General features: G+C 42.8%; 1 protein-coding gene across 2 annotated transcripts in view; it reads left to right on the forward strand.

Annotated features, from left to right (window-relative positions):
- Positions 1 to 15,553, forward strand: part of DNAH5 (dynein axonemal heavy chain 5) — a 242,281-nt gene that overhangs the window by 48,566 nt on the left and 178,162 nt on the right. For both annotated transcript variants that reach the window (XM_074329069.1, XM_019713456.2), the window contains exons 2-9: positions 219 to 353; positions 3,693 to 3,777; positions 7,225 to 7,385; positions 8,558 to 8,779; positions 11,386 to 11,523; positions 12,266 to 12,442; positions 13,065 to 13,178; positions 13,779 to 13,886. In XM_074329069.1, coding sequence (XP_074185170.1) covers positions 219 to 353; positions 3,693 to 3,777; positions 7,225 to 7,385; positions 8,558 to 8,779; positions 11,386 to 11,523; positions 12,266 to 12,442; positions 13,065 to 13,178; positions 13,779 to 13,886 — 1,140 coding nt within the window. The remainder of the gene's footprint in view (positions 1 to 218; positions 354 to 3,692; positions 3,778 to 7,224; positions 7,386 to 8,557; positions 8,780 to 11,385; positions 11,524 to 12,265; positions 12,443 to 13,064; positions 13,179 to 13,778; positions 13,887 to 15,553) is intronic.

The following is a 15,553-nucleotide window of genomic DNA, read 5'->3' on the forward strand; positions in this document are numbered from 1 at the left end:
CTTGTAAGCATTTCAAAACAATGGGCCCATGTTGTTTTCATAATAGAAATAACATTATTTCTAAAAATAGAAGGCAGTCTATAAAGTCAGGTACCATGAAGCTGCCTGCTACCTGAATACTCGAGACTTGAAAAAAGAACTATAGCATGAAATTATTACAAAATGAATTTATTGGAGACTAGCGGTTGCCACATAACATTTTTGTTCCTTTCTTGTAGCAAAGGCTGAAGGAGGAAAAGGAAGCGAGGCGGGCGCGTTTGGACGGTCGGCATGACTACGTATTTGCAATTGTAGCTTCCTGCCTGGACCTGAACAAAACCTCAGTGGAGGATGCCATTCTGGAAGGGAATCAGGTGCGATGCATTTGCGATCTCACGGACTTGCTATGGAGGGCACAGAGGGTCAACTGACACTGTCCTCTGGGGATCCCATGCGGGGCCTTCGAGGAGGGGGCCTGTTTTAACATGCACAGGACTCCAGTCTGATTCTGTCCAGCTAGTGGCAGAATGAGCTTGGGGTTCTCCAGCTCTTTATGGTGAATGGGGGTACTTATCTTTGTCATTTCCACAATTCTGATGGCGATGTACACTGCAGTGGTCAGGCATCTACACCATCCATGAAGTGGTCTCCCTAATAAGACATGTGACCATCTGACACCCTACCAAATCTTTACAACATTATTGACTATATTCCCCAACTGTCTTTCGTATCCCTGTGTCAATCTTGTGGTTACCGATTTGTACTTTCTAATCCCCTCACCTTCTCCCTCATCCCCACCCCCCTCCTATCTAGCAACCCTCAGCTTTTCCTCTATGTCTCTGAGACTGTTTCTGATTAGTTTGCTCATTTATTCTATTCTTTAGATTCCACATATAAGTGAGATCATATGGTATTTGTCTTTCTCCATTTGACTTATTTCACTTAGCATAATATCCTATAGGTCCATCCATGTTGTTGCAAATGGTAAGATTTCATTCTTCTTTATGGCTGCGTAATACTCCATTGGATAAATGTACCACAGTTTCTTAATCCAGTCGTCTACCAATGGGCATTTCGGTTGTTTCCATGTCTTGGCTATTGATGTGATGTTACTAAAGGGTAAGTTGAGAGGAGTCATGATCAGTTGGCTGTCATGAGTCAGTATGAGCCGGCTCCAGCTGGCTTTGTTCCTTTTTGCTGTGTCACTTTGGTAGGGTTAATCGGAGTCAGTGAGACAGTTAAGGGTGGATAATACTAATATGTTTAAACTACAGGATGAATCAATCAGTGTTGAGAAAATGTCCCTTTCCTCCTCTTCGTCCCCCTCATCACAGCACGTGGTTATTGAATATTTACCATGTGTCCGTCTCTGTTATAAGTGATGGTTGTCATTCAGGGTGTCATGCAGAGTCTCTGTTCCCACTCCCCACGTAAGAATGCAGGACATGGTGAGGCCAAAAAGGAACACCCACGGAGCCATAGTTAGGGGAGTCATACCACTATATTCTTGCTGGCGGCTGGGTTGGAGACACAGGAAGCAGGAGCCACACTATCCACACCTGCTGTCCGCTTTTCTCTGCCAACCAACCTCACTTGCTAGCTGCAATCCGCCGTGCTAAGTGTAATCCACGCTTGCTAGCTCAGCCACCATCTTCTTGCTAGCCCCCATTTGCTGCTAGCGTAGCCACAGCAGTTATATTAGCATCCAATGGCTCACTGGTTACAGCTGACGGCCAACTAGCCACAGCTGATGGCCATCCAATCACAGTTGATGGCCATTTACTACCTGAGCCAGCACCTTTCCACGTGCGGCTGAGAGCCTGGAAACTGCACTCCTGGCTCTGTCCCACAATGTTCATCTATTATCTCATTTAATCCTCAGAATACCAAGAGGTAGATAACATTATTTGCAAAAAATGGAGGCATTTTCTGCAAATAATGTTTTTTGCAGGAGACAAAGTCACATAGCTGAGTCAGTCTTGGAGAGATTGTTCTCGAAGTGGGTTGCTTAACTCTACCTTACTTCCAATTTAGACATCTGGATTCGAGATAATGCAGGTGGGACCAACGAGTAAAAGTTCGGAATTGGAAGAACCCCAGTATGACCCCAAGTCATACTGCTATGTCACAATCAGGACCCAGGAATGTCAAAACCTGGAGGTTTAAAGAAAACATCCTGGCTTAGACTTACAAGCATGACTAGAGGGGCAGTTCCAATACTTGGCTTGGAAATTAATCTCGTGGAGTATGTTTTAGTTATCCCCATAGCATTCTCAAGCAAGGAAATGTAACAAAGGAAACAGGGCAACTTGCTTTTCCTTATATTTCATAGTTTTATCTGTGACATGATAGAAACTGAAGGGGGCTTATTTTCACACTTAAATTTTTCAGGCTAGAGTTTATCCTTTAAAAATTTTTTATTTTAAATTGTAAAATACACATAACATAAAATTTATGGTGTTAATCATGTTTAAGTGTCCAGTTCAGTAGTTTTAAGAATATTCACATTGTTGTGTAACTAATGTTCAGGATTCTTTTCATCTTGCAAAACTGAAATTCCATACCATAAAACAACTTTCCATTGCCCCCTCACCCCAGCCCCTGGCAACCACCATTCTACCTTCTCTCTGTAAATTTGACCACTTTAGATACCTCGTATAAGTGGAAGCATACAGTATTTGTCTTTTTAGGACTGGCTCATTTAACTTAGCAAAATGTCCTCAAGGTTCATCATATTGTAGCATGTGTCAGAATTTATCTCCTTTTTAAGGCTAATTAATATTTCATTGTATGTATGTACCACATCTTGCTTATCCATTCATTTGTCAATGAACAGCTGGGTTGCTTCCACCTTTTGGCTAGTGTGAATAGTGCTGCTATGAACACGGGGGTACAAATATCTACAAGACCCTGCTTTTAATTCTTTTGGGTATATACCCAGAAGTGGAATTTCTGGATCATACAGCAATTCTATTTTTAATATTTGGAGGAACCGGCATAGTGTTTTCCACAGTGACATTTTACATTCCCACGAACAGCGCATAAGCGTTCCAATTTCTCAACATCCTTGCCAACATTTATTATTTTCTTTTTTTTGACAGTCACCATCAGATTTTATCCTTTTTCTTTTAATTTTAATTTGAACCTGTGCTATTGACTATTTAAAAGAGGTATTTTCATTGGTAGCAGGCCAGTCGGCAGACCTCTCCGTGTCCAGTGAAACTCATGGATGGATCTGAGGTCCAGGTTGCTATTGGCTGGACTCTTCCAGAGCCACATGGGTTCTCACGGCATTTTTTAGTGATTATTGAAGTTTAATATTAATAATTATTTCTAGTGAGTTAGACTAGGTTTTGAAAGGTTTGTTCTCTCTTTCTGATCTGCAATTGAATGCAAATGAAACACTCATCGATATTTATGTCTGTGTTCAACAGTTCAACATGTTAGGAAATTAGCAAAAATGGAGGGGCAATCTCTATTTGCATGTGTAGCAAATATTTTTATGATTAATTGAATTACTTCTTTGAATTCAATCTTTACTACGTGAAGCATTTATTCTTTTGTGGTTTTTATGATGAAAAACATGAGATGCCTTCCCTGTGGTTTGCATTAGATGTAGTTAGTCCTCAGGTAGGAAGACGACCATAAATGCTGATTGCAACGCGCTCTCTAATTCAGAACAAAGTCCTTACCTTGCCTTTTCTTTTTCCCAGATTGAAAGGATCGATCAGCTTTTTGCCGTTGGAGGTCTTCGTCACCTCATGTTTTACTATCAGGATGTGGAGGTAGCAGAAACAGGTATCCAAATTGGATGTGACACAGCCCTGAAATGTGTTGTTAGGTTTACTTGAGGACGGCACAAAGCACAAAGCCCCTGTGCGAGCTGAGCAGGCCTTGTACACTGTCACCTTGGGAGGGGGGACAGGTGGGCCGCGGCGAGGTGCCCTGGCTGACGCCCAGGTCCCATTTTCACCTCAAGGAAAAGGGACAGATAATGGTGGGTATTTAGCTTGGTTGTTTTACCTATATTTGGGGTAAGTTTTCCTTTTCAGGCTGCGCTAGTATTTAAGGTTCAATAAACTAGTTACATTTTGAGGCTTCTTTTCCTTACATGGTAGTTCATTTTACGCAATTATGTTCTAGAACTTCTTGTGGGCATCTGTGGCTTCTCTATATAGGCACTATTTCTTTTTAACAGGGATTGTGGCCAATAAGCATAGCACAAGTTTTCCAATTAAATATCACATTATATTTATTTTCTACTGACTATGATTTAAATGAGCAATATTGAATGATAAATTTAGTGATTTTCACTTAAGAAAAATTTGTAAATCTTTGTGTGGATTCAACTGGCAAATCCCATTCTACTTTTATGTGGATTCATATAATTTTAAAGCCAAACGAGGGATATAAACATATATATTATGATTGCATTAAAATATCATATGCACCCTTTTATTACCTTTTTGAAGAAAGGGAAAATAGTTATTGCTGTTGGTATATAGTATGACTCTACTTTTTTGTTTAAAAACTCTGGAAATTATGCATGCATACCTTAAATGACTGACATTTTCCCAAAATTGTCTACGTGATATTTTAGAAATATCAGAAAGTTCATTATATTTTGAATGAAAATTCAAAATAATACAGAAGTTTTGTATTCTGTCCCAGGTTGCAAAACTCATGGAATGTTGAGTTCATCCATCAACTAAGTACTGGGTGAAGCTGGCTTTTGTGTATAAATTTTACATTGAACAAGAAAGGTGTATGGGACGTGAGCATAAATTCTAGTTTATTTTTGCTTCCCACTCCCCCTTTAAACGTTTTCAGTGGGAGTAGCTTGTCTTCTGACCTTGGATTAAAATTCAGATAATCCCGTGATTTTTCAGGATATTCTTGGATAAGACAAATTCCTATGGTTGTTTCAAATTACAATCTCAGTTCAGAAACTAAAAACATCCCATTGATCAAAACTAGTTGATCTAAAGTTAAATCTAGTGAATCCCTGGCTCTCTCCCTTCCTCCCAACCCCATCCCCAGCAGGGGTCTCTGAAGACTGATATTTGCAGTGGGAGAAGAGCATATGGTTCTCTGCTTCCTCAATTTAACCTCCCCCACCCCCACCCCCGTTGTCTACATTGTGTTAACCACAGTTTCTGACTGGTCAGGCATGAAGTAGGGCAGAGACAAGAGGTAAGAGGTGGCAGGAAAGTTTCTGGTTGACTGGCACTGTCATGAGCTGGCTGACCTTGCATTCTCTGGGCCCTTGCTGTTGTGGGCATTACGGTGGGTTCTCCAGGTGTGGCCCCCGGGAACACTCTCACGGTGATGGGTAGTCTTCCAGGAGGCCATTGCCCTCTGCTTGTGTATTTTGGTACCATGCACCACACTGGCTTGCTCTGTTCTGTCATCCTTCCAGCACTCCTCTTGAGATTTAAGATGGCTCAGACCCACTCTCTTTTCAGTGGAGTCCCACCTGCTTCCCTAGAAACACTTCCAGTTCCTGTCACTGCCATCAGTGGACATGTCACCAGCTGCCAGTTCAGCCCTGCTTTTCCCTATCTGCCCTGTGGCTTGCTGAGTTTAGATTTCTAGGGGGGTGTCATATCCCAGTCCAGTTTGTCCCTGAGCTCCGTCAGACACAAATCGGGCTCTTTAGGTGGTGGAATTAAAGAGCCTAGTTCTTCACTACGGTGACCAGTGGTCCTGGTTTGTCCGAGATTTGCCCAGTTTTAACACTGCAAAACTCATGTCTAGGATTCCCTTCAGTCCTGGGCATCCCAGGGCAGTTGATCACTCCTTTTCGACCTAAGTGTAAGTGGAAGCATTCCACACCCATAACCTTTGCACAGCACAGCCGTGCTCACAAAACCCTTCCTCCGTCCACACTCTCCTGAGCCTTTTGGATTCAGCTGTGGGTGAGATGTTTCATTTCTAGGACACCACTTTGAAATTTCTGCAAGTTTTTTTTTTTTGGCCTTAAACTCTCCTTGTTTTCTGATATCGATCAGATGTTGGTACCTTGGTTGAAACGTCTACTTTAACATCTTACTCATGAGACCTAGGTGATATTTGTCAGAAATGGGACACCATTTTGAATGAGAGAGAGAGATCTTCCCGTTACCTTTCTTGGAGGGATTCGCTATCAGAGCCCCAGTGCAAGTCTCTAGCCCAGCGCCACGGGAGCAAGAGGCCCAGGCAGGAGAGGATTCCTCGCAGGGGTTCTGATCCCAAGGTCTTAGGATTCCATCCTCTCCCCAAGTCCCTCCCTGAGCACTGTCCTCCCACCTCAGTCATCTTGCTTGAGCTATCGATCCATTTGGAGATCTAAAACTTTCTTAGACATATAGGGCACAGTGGAATAGCTCAGAGCATACTCTTTGTATGTAAATGGTCCACTCATGAGTTGTGTGCTTGGACAACCAAAAATGAATTTTCAAATAATAATACTTAGTCAGCTAGTATTTTTTAGGTGCTTTTCTAAGGGCTTTACAGATATTAACTTATTTAATCCTCACAACAGTTGCAGAGGCTGGGTTTTAGCATTATTATTCCCATTTTTCAGATGACAAAACTGAGGCACAGCCACATTAAGTAACTTGCCCAAGGTCACATGGTTAGGCAGTGCAGCCTGAGATTGCCCTGGGACTCGGACTACAGAGCCCACACCACTCATCTTGCACTGCCCTGCTCCTTGAGCAGTGACTTGAAGGGCCAACCACACCATGACAGAGAACGGCAGCAGGGGCAGGTGGAGGTCTGGAGTTTTGTAGTTTCAGCTGGTTTTGATCTTGGCTCTGCCACCTGTTGGCTGTGTGACTTGGGACAGGTCCCAGCTGCCTTCAGGGTCATAGGCAGTTTGGATAATGTAGACAAGGTAGCAACGGAGGGCCTGACACACAGCACATGCCCAGAGATGCTGTCTCCTCCCTCACCCCTTCTCACTGCGCCCGTGGAGGCCCATTGCAACGGAGACAACTTTTGCAGCTTCAGCAAGAATCTGTTCTTTCCTATTCCTGCTCTTCCCATTCCTGTTTTTTCCTGGAGCAACAATTTTGAAATGAACCTGTGACCTGGGATTAGATCTTTTTAGGGCTCAGTCTAGTGATTATCCAAGTGGTGGACCTTCCAGGGCACCGGGGCGAGCCAACGTGGCAATCTTTTACCAAGGAAACTTCACTCCAGGAGGCGACCCTGTGGATTACATACAGCATTTGTGAAACGAAGATTCTTTTGCCTTTGTAGAACAACTTGGCTCTTCGGAAGGAGTAAATCCTGTTTCTGGAAAGATGAAAAAACCTAAGGTGTTCGTGACCGAGGGAAAAGATGTGGCTCTGACTGGAGCGTGTGTGTTCTTCATCAGAACTGACCCTTCCAGAGCCATCACCCCTGAGAACATTCACCGGGTAAGGGGCGAGAGAAATCCTTAGCCCGATTACCAAAGATCACGTAAGTCCCACAGAAGACATCCATCCCTGTGGAGACAACCACAGTGCTCACTAAATATGTAAAAATACAAACAAGTGTTTTGAAAAAGCATTTAAAGCAAGCGATTAAGAGGACATTTCCTTGAAATCTATTGGATAAGAGGACTTAATGTCCAATTTATTAACAACATTTGATATAACATTATGTGTGTGTGTGTGTGTGTGCGCGCATGTGCCCAGTGAAGTCTTTTAAAGAGAATTCCCCACACACAACTTACTGGATAGCAAATTTCACACATTTAAAGTAAGAGTTATAAAAGCGAATATGTATGTATGTATATAACTTTGTTTTTTTGTGTGCAAAATAAAGTTCATCTGTCCATTCCTCCCCTGTCCTCAGTGGGTGCATTATCTCTTTGGAGCAAATAAACTGGTAAACAGCTTCTCTGTTTATTTCATGCTTTCATTTTGATGATTGCACTTTAGAATGGCATAAAGCTTACGTCTTAACTAGGGTGAAAATAATGACTTACTGGGTTGAGAGACTGATTATACAAACAGACAATGGCCATATGTAAAAATAGAACTTTGACGTATAACCTGCAGCAACCTGCCCAGGAAACCAACCCCTATGTACAGTAAACAACTCAGGTAGCCAGCCTGCTATGTCAGACTTGCAGGAAACAATAACTTCTGTGACCATTGGCCAAAATGGGCTTGATTCTGGACTTTCAGTCTCCCTAATTTTTGTTCATACTTTCAGTGGACTTCCCTGGGCCAGCCAGAGAAATCCAGATGTGCACCCCTCACCAATCACATAGGATGCTTGCCTCTGGCTAGCCGGCCTCCAGCTTTCCCAGGCCAACAGCTACCAATCAGGGCACCCCTGAAGCCGTTCTGAGACTTCCATTTTCTCCATTATGAAGCTTTCCCACTCCCCTGCCTGCTTTGAGTCTCTGCCGAACACAAGTGATGGTCCTGTCTCCCTTGTTACAGCAAGCTGGGAGTTAATAGCCTCTGCTTTTGTCGTTGGACTGGTCTTTGTTTACTTCCACCTGCTAGCTGGTTAATGAACAACATTCAGAAGTGACTTAGCTATGTTGCGACTGCAGGTAATTTTTACAGTAAAGCATCTCCTAATTGTTTTCCAGGAGGTGAGCTTTAATATGTTAGATGCCGCAGACGGGGGCCTGCTCAACAGCGTGAAATGTTTGCTGTCAGACATCTTCATTCCCGCGCTCAGGGCCACGAGCCATGGCTGGGGCGAGCTCCAGGGTCTGCAGGAGGCATCCAGCATCCGGCAGGAGTTCTTGAGCTCTCTGGAAGGCTTTGTGAGCATCCTGTCGGGTGCACAGGAGAGTCTGAAAGAGAAGGTGAGAGCGAATAAGTTATTTCTTCAAAAGTGATCAGATGGTGAACAAATCAACGTACAAGTGTGCAATGTTTCCCTTAGGTGGTCTTCATTCTAGTACCCTGCAAATTTAGAAAAAAAATTTCATGGGCATTTTTATTGCCCCCTCAAGATGTGCTGGTGACTAGCTTTAAATTCCTATAGTTTGGGGTGATTAATGTATTAGGGGTTCCATAGAAATGTTGGCTGTGATGGAAGAGTCAGTCATGTCAGATGTGTGACTGCAAAGACAAGGGTATGAAATGCTCCTGGCATTGTTGTGCATCCCAGAAGGAAAGGAGTTTGGATCCTGTGTGTGTGTGTGTGTGTGTGTGTGTGTGGTGACTGGTGGATGGTGGGTGGTTGTCGTAGGTGGTGGTGGTGGTGTTGTTGGATGGTGGTGGGTGGTGGGTGGTGGTCATGGGTGGTGGGGGATGGTGGCTGTGGGTGGTGGGTGGTGGTCATGGGTGGTGGGGGATGGTAGCTGTGGGTGGTGGGTGGTGGTCATGGGTGGTGGGGGATGGTGGCTGTGGGTGGTGGGTGGTGGTCATGGGTGGTGGGTGGTGGTAGTGTTGGTGGGTGGTGGTGGTGGTGGTGGTGGTGGTGGTAGTGGTGGGTAGGGATAGAGGAAATCCTGAAGAGGAGGGAGGAGAGAGGAGTTGACACAGTTAGAGAGTGTGGTCAGGTCTTGTGGTTCAGCCAGTGACCAAAAGGATCTTCAAGAATAAGTTTGGCAAATGTGATTTTAGCTTCCGTAAAATTTGTGCTGTCTACAGTAAGCCTGCGTTCGTGGTTACTGGGGGTACGTGGCAGCCCAGAAAAGGCATGTATGGGAGAAAGAGGCATGGATCCCGTGATACCCATGACAGAGTAACACTCATCCCTCTCCAGGGAGCATTGAGACCTACTGGGACCTATTGGGATATTGGGAGGGAGAGATGGGGGTGTTAAGCTTCCTAAAGAATATGGAATTGGGGAGTTGAGGAAATTTCATTCAGACTGGGGCAGGATAATTCCAGCTAATGTGAGTTACATGAATAGTTCACCACAATTCATATGAACAATTAGCTATGATTCAGGCAATAGTAAAATGCAAGTTGAACCAAATTGAATTATTCTACCTAGAAAAGCCATGCTTTCATTATGATTCCACATCATTTTGTTGCAGAGGTATTTAAAAAGTGGGATGGATCCCCCACAGAAGGGAGACAGTCCCACTTCATGAAGCCCAGATCCCTAGAACCAAGGAGCCCTTGAGATGTGGCAGGTGGAAGGGGCAGAGTGGGAGAGGTTGGGGGACCAGGTGTGCTGGAGTCCCTTCTGTGTTGGGGCAGCATGAGCGAGCGCACAGGGCACTGGAGACATGTGGCTGCCCCAGTGGGTGTTCAGGGCTCTGTCAGAGGGTAACAGTGTGAAAACCAATCGGGAGGCCAGGCTCAGGAAGCACAGAGAGGAACCTCTGAGCCCCATGTTGGGGGGTGGAGGGGCAGCAGAGAACTTCTGAGTAGGGCTGGACTTGAGGGTCAGGACTTGGGGGCCAGTCAGAGTGGCAGGATTTTATTAGGGAGCCAAAGGCCGGAAACAGGAAACCTTGAGGGGGCCGTCCAGGGGCTGCAGAGTCCCGTTGCAGCTGGTGCCGTTGGCAGGGGCACAGCCTCCCCCCACAGGCTGGTGTGAAGGGAGTAGAGTGGTGCCCTGCACTCTCCAGCCTGCACCGCCCCCCCCCCCCCCATCTCCTAGCACACTCTTTGGTTTTGCCTTGATTTACCAAGAAGCCCTTAGGGCCTGGGCTTCATGAAGCAGCTCCTGGGCCATGGTGGTGGAGGGTGAAAAATAGCCACGCCCTTTCTTGCTGGTTCTGAACCATCTGAGAAACATACTAGCTCTGCTGCTGGTAAAGTGGGATTGGGCCTGAGATCCGAATTTAGAGACTCACAGTGCCAGGTGCACACTCACCAGAAGGAAACTGTCCTTGTTAGATGTGGAGGTCCATTTTGTTTTGTGTGTGTTGAAAAATACACTATGTTTCATTGTCAAGTCAAAATCCAACACACCTCCTTCTCTACCCCCTTCACCCCCCAGTAAAAAACAAACAAACATCTGTTTGCCGTTGAATTTGCCAACTATAAAGATGTTACCGGGTAAGGACACGGGAGCCTTTCCCTCTGGATAGTTTCAAAAACGAATGTGATAGATTAGAAATTACTCCTACCGCCCCCCCACTCCCAATCAATTTCCTCGAAGCTTCCCCACTTCCTTTGGTCTCATGAGTTGACTGTTTAATGTCCAAGTTCTCTATTAATTCCCAAATTTTGTGATGTTACGACTTTCTGTCCACTTCAGTCTTTCTTTTTGACCCCAAATTGGACCTCAGAGTCCATCTCTGGGGGGTGCGCTCAGCGTGTGGGAGGACTGGGCGTTTTCTGTCTCCCTGTGGTGCAGGATCTTCCTTCAGAGAGCAGGCTAGTTTAGACTGGAGGATCCCCTTACGATCCTCCTAAGCCGAGTGTGAGTGTGTGTGTGTGTGTGTGTGTGTGTGTGTGTGTGTGTAAAGCGCATCACCTTATTATTTAATTTCATTTTAACTAGGTGAACCTGCAAAAGTGTGACATATTTGAACTGAAAACCCTGAAGGAACCGATAGACTACTTGACTCTAGCTAATAACCCCGAGACTTTGGAAAAAATAGAAGGTTGTATGAAAGTATGGATCAAACAAACAGAACAGGTAATTTCCAGAAACCAAACTTCAGTTCCCCGTGGCTGAACTAACCGATGGAAGAAGGTAGATCACATGCCACTGACATGTGCCTAAGTATTTTACCGTAAGTCCCTGAAAAGAGGAGAGGTTCACCTGGTTTTAATTTATAGTCATTAGTTAGGAAGAGATAGTAAGAATTCTACGAGGTGAAAGTTAATGCCTCTATAGACTTATATAACTAGAAGATGGCACTTGGCTCTTTTTTTTTTCAAGGCATAGTTTTCTTTGATGAGAACCTCTATAGAAATACAGAGTGTTCTAATTTAGTGTGCTCTCCCAAAGGGAGCTTGAGACTTAACCTTAAAGAAATATTTTCAGAAAAGTCCTAAGTGAAGGTGGACATTACATCAGAACGTATGCAAAAAAATGAAATTAACGAGCTTAAGGCATGGAGGTTGTAATGCTTTGAGGTTATACAGTAAGTGAAAATAGCCAAGGACACTTTCTGAGGTCAGGTTCTCCAAAAGTTCATTCAAGCTCCCTAAGTAAGTAGTCTTCAGTTAGAAACAAGTCAACTAATTTTTGTGGAACTTCTAAAAATGGAAGCATGTTAAGTCAATACAAGGCTGTCATTTGAAGCATGCAAATGAATAACAATATAGCATAACTCAGATAGCATCATTTATTTATTTCAGTAGCTTTTGCTCGTGTATAACGTTCATATCTCCAGCCCTGCTTGACGGCTCATGTGTGTCCTGGGCATCTACAGGTCCTCGCTGAAAACAATCAGCTGCGGAAGGAGGCGGATGACCTTGGGCCCCGGGGAGAGCTGGAGCACTGGAAAAAAAGACTGTCCAAGTTCAACTACCTTCTGGAGCAGCTGAAAGGCCCGGATGTGAAGGCTGTTGTGGCAATACTCGCCGCCGCCAAGTCCAAACTTCTGAAGGTTGTCAGCCATTTCTGTTTTGCTTTATGAAATGGGAATTTCACATCATAGAGTCTTTCGGGTCGTTGAGTAATTAGGAACAAAAAAATGTTATTATACCTTCATGAAGGAAAAAAAAAACACTTTTAAACTGGATACCACTGCCCTTTTAGAATTTTGGATACTGTGGAAATAGCCTTTGAGTTAAAGATATTTGTTGGTTAATGTACCATCTCTGGAGTGGCTAAACAAGAATTTGGGGATATAGGAAAAGGGAGTTCAAGTTAGAGTAGATGGAAGAGAGGAAATATGGGGGTGAGGTGCAAAGTGGATCCAGTAGGCCGTGGAGGAGAGAAGGTGTGGGTTGAAAGGGAGGTGTTGCCCTCTTGGTACTCTGTCTTAGTTGTTGAGTAGATTTGATAAGAGAAGGCCTGCAGGAGATACCTTTAAAAATTTAGTCAAAATTTACAGTTGCTTATCCGTGTGGCAATGTCCTTCACCCTCTGGATTCAGTTTTATGCAAGATGCACAGGACCCACTGAAAGTCCCACCCAAGGGACTTGTGGTGACTCTTAGCAGCTGTTATATTGGAAGTTCCTCTATTAATAATTGCATTAAAATTGCTCTCCTGTACGGTGCTTAGATGTGGCGGGAGATGGATATTCGAATCACTGATGCAGCTAATGAAGCGAAGGACAACGTCAAATATTTGTACACACTTGAAAAATGCTGTGATCCCTTATACAGCAGTGACCCTGTGAGTTAAAGATTCCTACTCTCTTAGCCTGCTGGTGGCTCTTCTGTACCAGATGCATTGAGTGTGGAGTTTGGTTTGTAGATGCTACAGTCTGTTGGGAAAGTCTTAGAAATCTCTTTTGATTCTTAAGAAAATTACAGGTATATACACATGTGTATATGTCTATCCATCCATCCATCTATCCATCCATCCGCCTGTTACCTATTGATGTATATTATATTTTAAGAAATTTATTGCATTTCATTAAATATTACAATTGATGTTCTGGGCTACATTCAATGAACTGTGGGAAGAGTCATTGGCTGGTGTTTTTTTGATCTTTTAACTTGAAGAAGTGCCTGCTGTTATTGACCACAAAATTGATTAAGACAACCTTCTTGTCATTAGTAGAAAGCAAATGTTTCTTGTATTAAAACAAAATTTACTTAACTGGATATGATTAAAAAATAAAATTACCCTTAAATATATTTATGTAAAGTGTTATACTACATAATAGTTTAAAAATTTAAGTAAAAATCTTAGCTAATCTTTATTTTAGTGAAGATGGAATGATTGCACTATGAGAATTTGGTCCCTGTAAACTGTTGTATTGTTTTCCAGATATCCATGATTGATGTTATTCCTACACTTATAAATGCAATTAAAATGATCTATAGTATCTCTCATTACTATAACACCTCTGAGAAGATCACCTCTCTGTTTGTAAAGGTAAGTGCATAGCATGAAGTCCACGGTCACTTATATTTCTTTGCCAGTGGTCAATTTTTTGGTAATTAAAAATTACCACATTAGCACAATTCAATGTTTATATATCTTACAATAAGAAAAAGCTTAATCTCTCAATAGAGATAGAATTAAGTTTATCTGAGAGGCCGATTCTAACAAATCATAGTGTTATTTCTCAAAGTTATTATTATAATAAATATTGTATAATTCTTATAATAAAAACAGGAAAAAGATTCTTTTTGGAATTTTAATCCCTATTTTATTTGGCACATTATTTATTCCCACTGGATACATTTTAGTGAAGAAAAACTATATTTAACTATCTCCTGTTTCCTATTTTATATGCCACTGTACCAAATTTATTTGATGCCACAGTTGTTTGCTTGATGTTGTTAGAACAGTAATCATGGTAATAAAAGCCACTGGCTACGTCCCAGTCATCCATGAAACAATTGTAATGATTCTGCCAAAAAACATAATGATGTTTAAACCTTATGCCCCAACTCCTAAGTGTTTATGGTGAGCATTGTTGCTTTCCCATTATGAATAGTCTCTAAGAAATAAATGACTTTTTCGTTACCAAGGCAAAATTTTAAATGTGGTATTAAAATAGAGGAATTTTCTTTTTTGTTTTTAATTAAAGTTTATTGGGGTGACAATTGTTAGTAGAGTTACATAGGTTTCAGGTGTACAATTCTGTGATACATCATCTACATATCACACTGTGTGTTCACCACCCAGAGTCAGTTCTCCTTCCATCACCACGTATTTGATCTCTTCTACCGTAATCTCCCACCTCCCTCAACCCTTACCCTCTGGTAACCACTAAACTATTGTCTGTGTCTATGAGTTTCTGTTTCTTCATTTGTACTCATCGGGACTTATGTTGTGAATGCTAATGCAGCAGGAGTCATGATTTTTCTTGGGAATAGGGACATCCAGCCTTGAGAGATCAATGGGAAGCTCTTCCTTCTGCTGTCATGTTCAAGTAGAAAAGAGGGCACCCCCGAGATCCTTTCCCAGCTTCCTCAAACTGTAAAACTATATGTTTGAGTCTGGGTAGAAGACTCAAAAGTCAGTTTGTTTTATTACTCTAGGTTTCATGCATGGTATTTGCAGGTCTTGTTTTTGAACAAAACTGTGAGACCACCATTTATCTAAATATCAAAAGCTTTTCATTATGCAAAATTTGAAGCAGGAACAAAAGGAAAGAGAACTGTATACTGAATCCCCCACATACAGATTCAGCAACTATCAACACACATGGCCAGTCTTGTTTCACTTACAGTCCCAGCTGTTGCACTCTAAATCCCACCATCACATCATTCCATGCGCACAGCAGTCGTCTCATTTTCCTTTTAACTTATAAAAAAGTCACCAGGAAAATTCTGAAGTTTTTTAAAAAAAAGTTTGGATGGATGAATAAAATGTTAGCGGTCACCTGTATTAGCTTTACTCTTTTCTCTGTTGCCTTCTCCTTTTGCCTTTGCGACAGACCAGGGTGGCATGAAATGATCAGGGTGGACAGTCCTTTATGAGGCACTTAGACACTGGGAGTTAGATGTTAGAACAAGCTACCTACGCAGATCGGGGACACTCTCAACAGCTTTTAGGTTGGAAAGTGAGTCATTTCTTGGTTGGTTAAGACA

The sequence above is a fragment of the Rhinolophus sinicus genome, linkage group LG03 (assembly GCF_036562045.2).
Source record: "Rhinolophus sinicus isolate RSC01 linkage group LG03, ASM3656204v1, whole genome shotgun sequence".
Classification (NCBI taxonomy): Eukaryota; Metazoa; Chordata; class Mammalia; order Chiroptera; family Rhinolophidae; genus Rhinolophus; species Rhinolophus sinicus.